The sequence below is a fragment of the Hemicordylus capensis genome, chromosome 1, assembly GCF_027244095.1.
Source record: "Hemicordylus capensis ecotype Gifberg chromosome 1, rHemCap1.1.pri, whole genome shotgun sequence".
Taxonomy (NCBI): domain Eukaryota; kingdom Metazoa; phylum Chordata; class Lepidosauria; order Squamata; family Cordylidae; genus Hemicordylus; species Hemicordylus capensis.
The window spans coordinates 74,360,095-74,372,333 of record NC_069657.1 but is presented as its reverse complement, the minus strand read 5'-3'; the positions used below and the strand labels follow the sequence as shown (position 1 = coordinate 74,372,333).

Sequence of the window (12,239 nt, the reverse complement as noted above, 5' to 3'; positions counted from 1 at the left end):
AAGTCGGACTCTTTTTTTAATTTATCAGCTTATCACTAACAATAAAATATGTTGTGAGTGGGTGACAAATATTTTCCCTTGGTTTTGCCTTTCACATATTTAAAAACTGCAGAGGTGGGAGAAGATTCTTAAGCCTCCATTTCCTTTGATACAAATTCTTCACAGAATAACGAAGATGGTTGTGACCCAGGAGTTTGTATCACTTCATTAAAGTATATTCTCAGCAAGTGATTTCCCAGCTGTACTGAAACCCACATGACAAATAGACAATGGCATGAAGTATTAGCTTAAAGCAAAATAGTAAGATATTTTAGGTATGTTTTTTCTTTAATAGACAGCCAAAAATATATATTAAGATGTATTTCATAATGATTCCTAGTAGTAAAGTTGTATAAAGCTTATGAGTGAATTTTGCTTATTCGGACTGTATGGGTTAAAATGAGTTTTTTCTGGGCAAAAACGTGAGGGCCATGAACAAAGATGTTTCATTACTTACTACAATTTCAAAACTGGAAGTGCTGAATGCAAATTCTTTTTTCATCTCCTTATGTGCAGGATGGAGGAAAGATAATTGAGTCTAAATAGGGTTTGCAATATTAGATCAATCTCTCTGAAGATCTATTTTCCTCTTCTGTCTACTTATATTAAGAGCCCCTGGTGGCACAGTGGTAAAATTGCTGCTCTGTAACCAGAAGGTTGTAAGATCGATCCTGACCAAGGGGCTCAAGGTTGACTCAGCCTTCCATCCTTCCGAGGTCGGTAAAATGAGTACCCAGAAATGTTGGGGGCAATATGCTAAATCATTGTAAACCGCTTAGAGAGCTTCCAGCTATAGAGCAGTATATAAATGCTATTGCTATTGCTATTGCTATTGCTATATTAATTATGAATGCCTTGCATCATAGGAACATAGGAAGCTGCCTTTATACCAAGTCAGACCATTGGTCCATCTAGTTCAGTATTGTCTTCTCTGATTGGCAACAGCTCTCCAAGGTTTCAACAGGAGTCTTTTCCATTGTACTTGTGTTCATTTTAAAAGTGAAACTGGGTACAGCTCCCTCAAATGTATGGTGCATATAGGAAGTATGCATTCAACTAGGGATGTGCAGGCTGGCTCGATCTCAAGCCGGTTTGACATCAAGGTCAAGGTCAAGCCAAACACCTTGGGCCAGTTTGGACCCAGTTCGGGGGTGTCGATGTTAATTTTGGGTGTGGGTGGGAAGATGAACTTACAGCCGTTGAGGGCTACTGCGGCCTCGGGAGGGGGGTGCTGTTGTGAGGGGCCGTTTCTGCCAATTCCCCCTCCTCATGGTCTCTGCCAGCCCAGCCCATTTTGGGCCCCTCTGAGCACACGTTGGCCACTTTGGAGGTCACTGCGCATGCACACAGGCTATTTGCATGCCTGGGGTCATGACCTGTGCACCCAAATGGCCCATGTACATGCATTGCAGCCTCAAAATGGCTGCATACCCGGATGTCCAAAATGGGAGGGAAAATCGCTGGATTCCCCTCCACCCCGCCCAGCAGCAAAAGTGCTCAGCAGTGGTAAATTCGCCTCCCCCCCAATTTTTTTAACATCCCTGGCACCGCCAAACCAGTTCAAATTTGAACCTCTCATTCAGGGTGCCAAAACTGAACTTGCCCACTTCAGATTTGAACCAAACTGGGCAAACCAGTGGTCCATCTAATTTTGTATTCTCTGTCCCAGTGTTTCTCAACATTTTTGGAGTCATGGACCGCTACATTCTTCTTGTGCAGTTTCCCAGACCAGCAGTTAGTATAGGGGTCACCCCCAACCCCAGCCCCCCCCCAAACCAATTTTGGGCTGGTAGGGTCCACCACTGGGAGTTCTCTGGAGCTCATTTCCAGCCAGCCCTCGTTGCTGGATAATGTTCATTTGAGGAAGCTAAACTAACGTTATCCAGCAACAAGCGCTGCCTGCCTAGAAATGAGAGAGGGAGAGAAGGTAAGAGAGCGAGTGAGTGTTGCTCAAAGCAATGTAAGGATTGTAGTCTCTCTCCTCTCTCCTAAACTGCATTGCTGGAAAAGAACATTTGTGGAATTTTTCTTCTTGACAGTCGCTACTGAAATGTGAGTTTGGCCACTTGTCTGACACAGTTGTTGTTTTCTTCCAACTAAAACATTTTTTTTCTTTTTAAGCTAATCCTTGCAAAGTAGAGAGTGAACACTACACACCTTTTGAACCAAATAAAGTACAGCGAACTGGAGACTCCCTCACTTCATTTGCTTTGCTGTGGAGTCTTTGAATTCCAGGCCACTGTGCCGGCTGTCCCAGTTCAAGTTACACTGTGTTATGATTGGCTGCTGAAGTATTCTCTCCCCTCCTCTTTGCTGACTCTCATTGGGGAAAGCTGAGACAGAGATTAAAACTAGCATCTATCACTGGGTTTCCCAGTGCAGCTGGCACCATGGAGGTGCTTCAGAGCAGCTTTTGCTAGCTCTGCAAGCCCTCCACTCTGCCACCCACTCCAGCATGTTTCCTCTGACAAGGTTTTGAGTACAACAATCTAAGAAGAATCCCAGCTGACACTGATTATTACCAAGTATTTTACCTCTTGATTGTTGGAAAAAAATCTGAAAACCACCTAGAAATTATCAAAAATCAACTAAAACTGTACAGGTTATTAGACCGTGTACAAGACTGAACTAAGACTTACCTATTCAGAGGAAACAGAGTAAGATCAGCATTGCTTGCCATGCCTGTGGGAAGGATTGAATGTCCACCTTCTCCATCTCTCCCCAGAGACAGCAATCATGAGTGCCAGGTGTGTAGGGTGATGGTGGTGGGCTTGTCGGCATATGCTAAGCATATCTCCAGCCAGCTGCACAAAGACAAGATTGAAGCCCACGATGGACAGGAAGGGAAGGAAGAGGCTGATGAAGAATACTTTGACAAGGAACTCATCCAGTTAATCAAACAAAGAAATGAGCAGAACCGGTGAGTCTTCACATTTCAGTAATAGTTGCAACATCTTATTTTTTTAAGGCTCTTTGAAATATAGAGAAATGTTTCTGGGGTCATACCATGCCTTTAGTGTAGTCTACAGTTGCATGCAACTGGGAGAGTCATAAGAACTGTATAAGTTACTATTTTTAGTATGCCACTTCAATGTTCCTCATATGGTCTGTAGGCAACGCTTTCAGAATGGAGAATGCTGAAGTTTAAGCCATTAACATTAATAAATATTTTCCCTAGTTCATACAATATAGCCGCATGTTTCTGCTGTCTCGTGACTGAAAGCTGGTCATCTTTTGCGTGCTCATCAATGGAAGTGTATGCAGGTTCTTCCTTGAAATATATTGCTCCCCATCTGTACTGCGCATGACAAAACTGGATGACCTCTTGCTGCAGGTCACAATAACAGAACCTGTAGCATTTATAGCCCATTACTGTATACCAGACAAAATGAGTGTGCATCCAGTGTAAGGGGAGTACACTATCTCATACATGTATGATTGTGTACATATTTAAAAGTAATTGTCTATGTTCTTTAGAATTTTTACAGCCTCAGATTGTAAGGCATAAGGTCACACACAGTTTTTAATTTGGGGAGGGGTGGGGTGGGTGGTATCTCAAGTAAACCTGGAACCATCTTTACTTCTTTGAAATTCTTTTTTGTTCAGAAACCCTGAATGAAATTCTCTACTCATTTTATGTAACTAGCTTTCTGTTGCTTAAGATTTTCTGCATAATAGCAAGTAATCTACCTTTTGAAGCTGTTATGAAGTATACATTGCTAGTGTCATGTTACATTTGGTAGTATGCAATTTAAAGAACAAGCATCTACTTTGATTATCTTGCCAATTTGTATCCTTCCATGAGGTAGATCCAAAGATCATACTACATGAGCAGTAGACAATTCCACTAACATGGGGGTGGTGAATTAGCTCCCTACCCCTCTAGAAATCTGCACTGGAAGATCTCTAACTCTCTGGATCCAGTTTGCAGCTATAGATGAAAATTAGTGGCCTCTTTTTCTCTTCCTCCCTCATATATGAGCCCCCCCTCCCCCATGAGCAGATCTGTTTTTAACTTGCACAGCAGAATCTTTTGGACTAAGTTAATCTGTTAGGTTAAAATGAGTTGTATTGATTCATGATCTCTTAGTTTTAATAAAATGCATCTTTTTCTGTCTGAATGAAAATTTCGTTGCTATATTGCAGTTTTTGGGTTCTCTAGAATAGAAAGTGTTTGAATTTCCTCACAGTCAACCTTGGCAAAGGAGAAAGGGCACTATGGTTACTGACAGTCACATATTTTTCCATCCTGTGATCTAGTCCTGTTGGCTTGTGATAGAATTTTGTTTCTGTCATTTAGGCCCAATCCTTGTGACTTTCTTTTCTCCTTGAAACTTGCAATGGTCCACAAATTGAACAATAATTGAAGCCCATGTATGGAACTACTAGAGAGAGTGCAAGTCCTGTCAGAGTTAAAAAGGGATCTGGAACTTGAAACTGTAAGCATACCCATGATCGGGGTTGTGAAGATGGATGCCATAGTGTTAAATTTTCCTGGCCTTATGTCTCCAGTAGCCTACAGGGAGACAGAATGCCACAGGGGCTGTTTTTCTGTCACTGAATATTTTACTCCTGATTTTATAGGATATAGTAATTCCAGTAGTCTGGTTAATGCTAGGAATACCGTGTTGCCCATGTTTAAAGCAGCATTTATTCTTGGAAGACAATTATAAAACTACCATGTCGTATTTTCCTAGCAGCCCTAAATTCAGTCCTGTTGGTAGTGCATCAACAGATACATGGACTTGGAAATAACATAACCCCTACAGACTGAATCATTCCCTCCCCTGCTTCCCATTTGAAACATTAAAAGAGTTGTTATGTAGATAGAACAAATCTTAATTTACTGTTCGAATTTTGAGTTAGTATTCAAGAAATCTGATTGCTCTTCTCAAATACTTTATGTAATATTTTTAAATATATTTGTTAATATTATATCTTCCAAGAACATAACAGCCCTGCTGGATTAGGCCCAAGGCCTATTTAGTCCAGCATCCTCTTTCACACTGTGGCCCACCAAATGCCATTGGGAAGCCCACAAGCAAGAGCTGAGGGCTTGCCCGCTCCCCTGCAACTGGTGTTGCTCCCCTGCAACTGGTGTTGCTCCCCTGCAACTGGTGTTGCTCCCCTGCAACTGGTGTTGCTCCCCTGCAACTGGTGTTGCTCCCCTGCAACTGGTGTTGCTCCCCTGCAACTGGTGTTGCTCCCCTGCAACTGGTGTTGCTCCCCTGCAACTGGTGTTTAGAGGCATCTTGCCTGTGAGGCTGGAGTTGGCCTATAGCCCTCAGACTAGTAGCCGTTGATAGACCCATCCTCCCATCCCCCCCCCTTTACATAGGAAGCTGCCATATACTGAATCAGACCATAGGTCCATCTCGCTCAGTATTGTCTACACAGACTGGCAGCGGCTTCTCCAAGGTTGCAGGCAGGAATCTCTCTCAGCCCTATCTTGGAGATGCCAGAGAAGGAACTTGAAGCCTAGATGCTCTTCCCAGAGCGGCTCCATCCCCTAAGGGGAATATCTTACAGTGCTCACACTTCTAGTCTCCCTTTCGTAAGCAACCAGGGCGGATCCTGCTTACCTTAAGGGGACAAGTCATGCTTGCTACCACAAGACCAGCTCTCTTCCATTTTTAAAGCCATCCAGGCTGTTGGCTGTCACCACATCTTGTGGCAGAGAATTCCATAGGTTAATTATGCATTGTTTGAAAAAGTACTTCGTTTTGTCGCTCCTAAATTTCTCTTCAGTCAGTTACATGGCATTACCCCTGGTTCTAGTGTTATGAGAGAGGGAGAAGAATTTCTCTATCAACTTTCTCTACACCATTCATGAATTTATAGCCCTCAGTCATGACTCCCTTGAGTCGTCTTTTTTTCCTAAAATAAAAAAGCTCCAGGTGTTGTAGCCTTGTCTCGTAACGAAGGTGCTCTAGGCCCCTGATCATCTTTGTTGCCATCTTCTGCAGTTCTATAATGTCCTTCCTGAAGTGTGGTGTGGTGACCAGAACTACACAGAACTCCAAACGTGGCTGCACTATAGTCTTGTATAAAGGCATTATAATATTAACAGTTTTATTTTTCAGTCCCCTTCCTAATGATTCCAAGGATGGAATTGAACTTTTTCACAACTGCTGCACACTGAGTTGGAACTTTCAACTAGCTGTCTACCACAATCCCATGATCCCTCTCCTGGTTAGTCACCAACTGCTCAGACCCCATCAGTGTATATGTGAAGTTGGGTTCTTCTGCCCCAGTATGCATCACCTTACACTTGCTAACATTGAACCGTGCTTGCCATTTTGTTGCCCACTAACCCAGTTTGGAGAGATTCTTTTGGAACTCCTTACAATCTGTTTTGGATTTCACTATCCTAAATAGTTTAGTGTCATCTGCAAATTTGGCTATCTTGCTGCTTACCCCAACGTCTAGTCCTCCAGTACAAAGTCTGATTATAGCGTTAAGTTATATATTTCTGCAAGGAGGTTGGCAATTTCACATTTGACTTCTTTAAGGACTCTTGGGTGATTTTTTGGTCTTTAATTTTTCCATACAGTTTAGAAGATCTCCTGTCACCTCTGTTGACTCAGTCCATTCACCTCTGTCCCTGAGAAGCTCAGTTCAGGAATATATATATATATATATATATATATATATATATATATATATATATATATATACACTCAGTATTCTTTGTCGTGAAGACAGATGCAAAGAACCCATTTAGCTTCTCTGAAATCTCCTCCTCAATAATCCCTTTCACTCCCTCATCATCTAACGGTCCATCTGCCTCCCTAGCAGAAAATTATAACCTAACAAAACCCATCAGCATCCCAGTTCTCTCAGTAGAAAACTCATGTTCACATAGTTCCAGTTTTTCTCAGTTTAATCTGCTGTTACTCCAACTCAAATATACATATAATTAATCCCTTTCATATAAATATACATTCCTTCACTAATATTTGTTTGAATAGAGAACAAATAAATAGTTAAGCTATATTCCTGAAAAACACAAACCTAAAGTTTCAGGTGAAAAGGATACAGGTAAGAAGGCAATTAGTTTCTTAGGCCAGATTTGAATTAAATGACTGAAGGAAGGATTGGGTGATTTATTCTTAATATCCATGAAAGGGTGGCTTCTTCCTGACAAGTAAGACTACCAAAGGGGCAGATATCGCTGCATGAGATTGTATGGTGAAGCTTACTGCCCAGAGTTGGGTATACCCAAACACATTGATTTAAATGGATTTAGGCATGCCTAATTCTGCGTAGGATTAGGTTGTTAGTGTCCTCTCCTTGCTGCAGCTGTTGTGCTGTTTCCAGCCACATGACTTGCATGTGGTAGTGGTTAGAGTGCTGGACTAGGACTGGGGAGACCCGAGTTCAAATCCCCATTCAGCCATGAAACTAGCTGGGTGACTCTGGGCCAGTCACTTCTCTCTCAGCCTAACCTACTTCACAGGGTTGTTGTGAAAGAGAAACTCAAGAATGTAGTACACCGCTCTGGGCTCCTTGGAGGAAGAGCGGGATATAAATGTAAAAATAATAATAATAAATAATAATGTGGTAGGAAAATTGGTAGGAAGTTAAGTCCTACCTTAGCAGTTATATCCTTCTACCCTCTGAGGCTGGAGTGGGACCTCAAAATGGAAGTGTGTTACAGCATTCATTGAATGGGGGCAAGGGGTATGTTGTGCTGCTTAGTGTGTGTCTGGACCTGGGGAGGGAGCTTGTGAAGGAAGAGCAGGAGCAGAAACTCTAAAAGTGGATTCAGGGATTTTAGGCACTGACTAATCATTTTAAAATTAATGGTTATTGAGAGTGCATGGGAATAGGCTCTATTCAATCAATACAAATGTTTGTGCCTTTATAGGGCTGGTGAAGTATGCCGTGCAAACCATGAAACTAAAACCGATGACAGAAGATTGCAAAGACGACAAGATGATAGACCTTATCAAGACAGAGATGCTTATGATTCATCAAGGTATCATCGTGGACCTTCACAGAGGGACTGGAAATGGGGAAATGATGGTTTCTTAAATTCTAGACAAGGCCAGTTGACACATTCTGGAAGAAGTCCTAATAATGCAAACGGGCATCTTGGCAGCCAAAGAGGGCGACCTGGATGGCATCACAATTCTGGAATGCCACTGAATCGATATAACTACTATGGAAATACAGGAGGTGCTTGGCATCAGAATGCTAGAGGAGGAACATCTGCGTGGCATCGTGGTAGGGGAAGAAATTCCAACTGGAATTCTGCAGGAACAAATTGCTTTCCCAATTGGCAGTCTAAACACTCAGGGGGAAACTGGAAGCCTGGTCAACAAAACGGAAGCGGATGGAATTTAGGAAGAAACAAGGCTGCAAATAATAGTTCCCATTTAGACAGCAAGGATGCTTCCTGGTTAAAAAGCAATAGTGTCCAGGATAAATACAGTAGAGAAACATATGCATGGCAGTGGCAGGAGAGTGGTTCTGTGTCACCTTATACAGGCCTTGCTAATGAAAAAGATAACATGAATTGTTTATTGGATTTCACTAGTGATCAGCTTCCTCCAGATGGGCTATTAAACTTCAGTATTTCTGAGCAACCAGATAGCAAGGCCTCCAAAGTCAATGGAAAGTGTAACAGCCCTTCCCGAGAAAAGACAAATCGTTGGGCTCCTTATCCTTCCCAGAAAACTGTAGAACAGCAACCATTGTCTGATGAAAATGTGGCTAAAACTTCAGAAAAAGCAGATGCCATCCATTGGTCATCCTCCCAAGCATCTCCAAAATGCACAGAACCTAGAACCAACAATCCAAAACTGAAAAAATGGGAAGAAGCTTATACTGTATCCAACAAACTTGCACAATCAAAGGGGCTGATAGAATGCATCGGTGAAAAAAAATCAAACCTAGCTGAAGGCAAAGGCAATAGGATGCCATCTCTGAAGTCTCCACTTCTGGCTATTCCAGATGTAAAGTCATCTCAAAAGAGAAGCCCAAAGAACTTCTTGAAACAAGTACAGCTTTTGTTATCATCCTCTTCTGGAGAGAGCCAGAGCCAACTAAATGCACTAAATCTGGAAGCTAACAATTCTTCCTCTTATGAATCCAAGCTGAATAAATATGATTCTAATAATTTAAAAAGTATCAGAGATGTGATTGGTGGCAATGAAAGCCTATGTGAAGTATTGCAAAAGGCCAAAGAAGAACTGCAGTGTAGCCATTCTTTCAAAAACTCTCACTTGGATCCTTACAGAAGTACACAGACCCATGAAAATGAAGACTGGAGTATTGAGGGTACTACACATTCTCTAAAGATGCATGAGCCCCAGATAGATGGATTGGAAGAGGAAATCCATGGAGATGTAGTGGGAGATGCCTGCTCATCATTTGATCCTACTGAGTCTGGCCATACTGAAAATAAAGAGAACTATTTAGGAGAATTGGGGGAAAGTGTTAAAAAATATACTGAATTTCCAGTTGACTCCATAGACTTCCTATCAGATGGTCAACACAACTTAGAAATTGAGTTGAAAGCATCACTAGAAGAGGATGGTGAGGAAGATGCTACAAAATCAAATGAGCATCCGGAAGACGAAGACTATGAAGTTCATTTAAACCATGAACTGCACAAAGGTTCAGGGGGGCAAACTACAGGCCCTCTTCTTCCTGGCCTTCCAGCATCTCTCCAAAGGGACTTAACATGGCGTACCAATTTGAAAAGCAAAACTGGCTCACATCTACCTGAACCCAACCTCAACAGTGCAAGGCGCATTCGAAATGTTAGTGGCCATCGAAAGAATGAAACAGAGAAGGATTCTGGGCTCAAGCCTACTTTGCGCCAGATTATTAGCGTGTCTCGTAGAAATGTAAACTGGGAACACGTTCTTCATCAGGTGACCAAGAAGAAACAAGAACTTGGCAAAGGGTTACCAAGGTTTGTAACCTATCTTTGAGACTTTCCTCTTTTATTAACCCTACATATAGTAACCATGTATACAAGATTTATAGGTTCGTAGGAAGCTGCCTTATACTGAGTCAGACCATTGGTACATCTAGCTCAGTTTTATCTACTCTGACTGGCAGTGCTCTCTACAGCTTCAGAAGGAAATCTTTCCCAGTCCTGCCTACAGATGCCAAGGATTGAACTTGGGACTTGCTGCATGCAAAGCAGATGCCCTTCCACTGAGCTATCTCCCTCGTCCCCCTAACATAGCATTATGTGGGTTGGCAGAGCAACTTATGACTTCACATTAATAACAGATAGTTATTTACATCTCTATACAAGGTTTCCACAGTCTTATTAATGTGGCTCCAAGTTCTGTCGATTTCTCTGCCACAGAATGTAGAAATGGCCACCAGCTTGGGTGGTCTTAAAAGGGACTTTGACAGATTCATTGGACACGCCTATCAATGACTATAGGCTATCTCCAGGCTCAGAGGCACAATGCCTCTGAGAATCAGTTGCAGGGAAGCAACAGCAGGAGAGAAGGCATGTGTTGATCTCCAGTCTGTGGACTTCCTGGAGGCATCTGGTAGGTCACTGTCGGAAACAGGATGCTGGACTAGATAGGTCTTGGGCCTGAGCCAACAGGGCTGTTGTTATGTTCCTGCTCAGCCCGTTTCATCAGTGGCCTTCAGTTAATGGCCCCTTGGACTTGGTTCCAAGATAAAATGTGAGGCTTTAAACTAGCCAAGTAGGGCAGAGCCATAGTGTGTTGAATCTAATGCCAGACTCACTACAGCAGTTTTAGATTTCCAGTTTTTAACAATAAGCTGTAATTGGAGCAGCCTTTTTAGTAATATATATGTGAACTTCCCATTATTGGTAATAAGTAAATTATTTTGCTTTTCAGATAGCTTGTTTACTCCTATGTAGAGAAAATTTTCTCTAACCTATCAATAGTAGTTGCTTAATACAGCTTTTAGGCCTGTTATATACAAAAGCAAATATGACAAATATTTATATACCACTCTTCAACAAAAGTTCCCAAAGTGGTTTACATGGATATAAATAATAAAATAAAGTAAAATGGCTTATTCTGTATTAAGGTTTTCTATATGGATTTTGACTTCATGAAAAAGAACCCCTAATTGTCAAATCATCCATAACACTTGTGGTTAAGGCCAGGCAAATGTGAATTGCAATGCTTTGTGTAATGTACAGCACCATTGCTGCATTACCTATAGATGAAACTCAATTATGTTGTTAGCTGTCTGTCAATCTTTGTTTTAAATTTTTTAGTTTTTTTTAAAAAAATTACTATTAACTGTTTCATTTCTGTGTCTTAAGGTTTGGCATTGAGATGGTTCCCCTCGTCCAGAATGAACAGGAAGGTCTTGAGTTGAGTGAGGAACCTGATCTAACCAGTCTTGAAGGATTCCACTGGGAAGGGATATCCATAGGTTCCCCTGGGCCAGTTAGGAAACGCAGCCTCTCCGAAAGCAGTGTGGCTATAGATAAGACGGCCTCTGTTTACAATTTCTTCAGCAACCAAGGCACAAGCAAAGAACATGAGCAAAAGCAAAACAGTTCAGTTGTCAACACTGAGAACATAACATCCCAGATGCATGCAGTTGTGGCTAGCATGAAACAAGAGTCCTCCTCTCTTCCTTCCTCGCCATTTATGTCTGACAGGACTGATTCATTTGCCAGTGGAAGGAGGCTAAGCTTACAGATTCCCCCTGATGTTAACAGATTCACAGCATTTAGTGCAAAAGAGACCCGAGGAAGCCCAGAATACAGAGCTCAGCCAGCTGAAAATCAAGACATGCTGAAAGGTCCAGGGGAAAGACCTTATATGGCTTCAACCTTTAATACATCCAGTGCTCAGGATGCAGCTACGGACAGTAGCTATACGTCTGGCAATGAGCAGAATGACAACCAAGCTGTTGGCAAAAAAAGAAGAGCAACCGGAGTAAGTTGTTTGAATTCATCATTTGTAACCTTGTATTTACAATATCTTGTAACAGTATTTATAAAAATATTCACAAGTACAGGTGTCCCTCGTTATCTGTGGTCCTGATACCTGCGTTTTTGCGTATCTCCAGTTGGGTCATAAGGACCCAGTTTCTTTATTCACAAGGCAAAAATAGGATGACTTTTGCCTATCCACAGTGCTTGAGTAGCTGGAAATGACTTCTGACATTTCCTGCCATCATTTTGTAGTGCTGAGCCCTTTTGTGACTCTTTGTGACTCTTTTCTGAGGGG

At 41.9% G+C, this 12,239-nt stretch overlaps 1 protein-coding gene across 10 annotated transcripts in view; it reads left to right on the top strand.

Annotated features, from left to right (window-relative positions):
* ZNF106 (zinc finger protein 106) overlaps positions 1–12,239 on the top strand; it is a 101,024-nt gene that overhangs the window by 29,986 nt on the left and 58,799 nt on the right. For all 10 annotated transcript variants that reach the window (XR_008314088.1, XR_008314087.1, XM_053286770.1 and 7 more), the window contains 3 exons: positions 2,765–2,959; positions 7,910–9,964; positions 11,321–11,945. Coding sequence is in view for 8 of the 10 variants with exons in the window: in XM_053286770.1 (XP_053142745.1) it covers positions 2,765–2,959; positions 7,910–9,964; positions 11,321–11,945 (2,875 nt within the window). In the remaining 2 variants the exon portion in view is untranslated. The remainder of the gene's footprint in view (positions 1–2,764; positions 2,960–7,909; positions 9,965–11,320; positions 11,946–12,239) is intronic.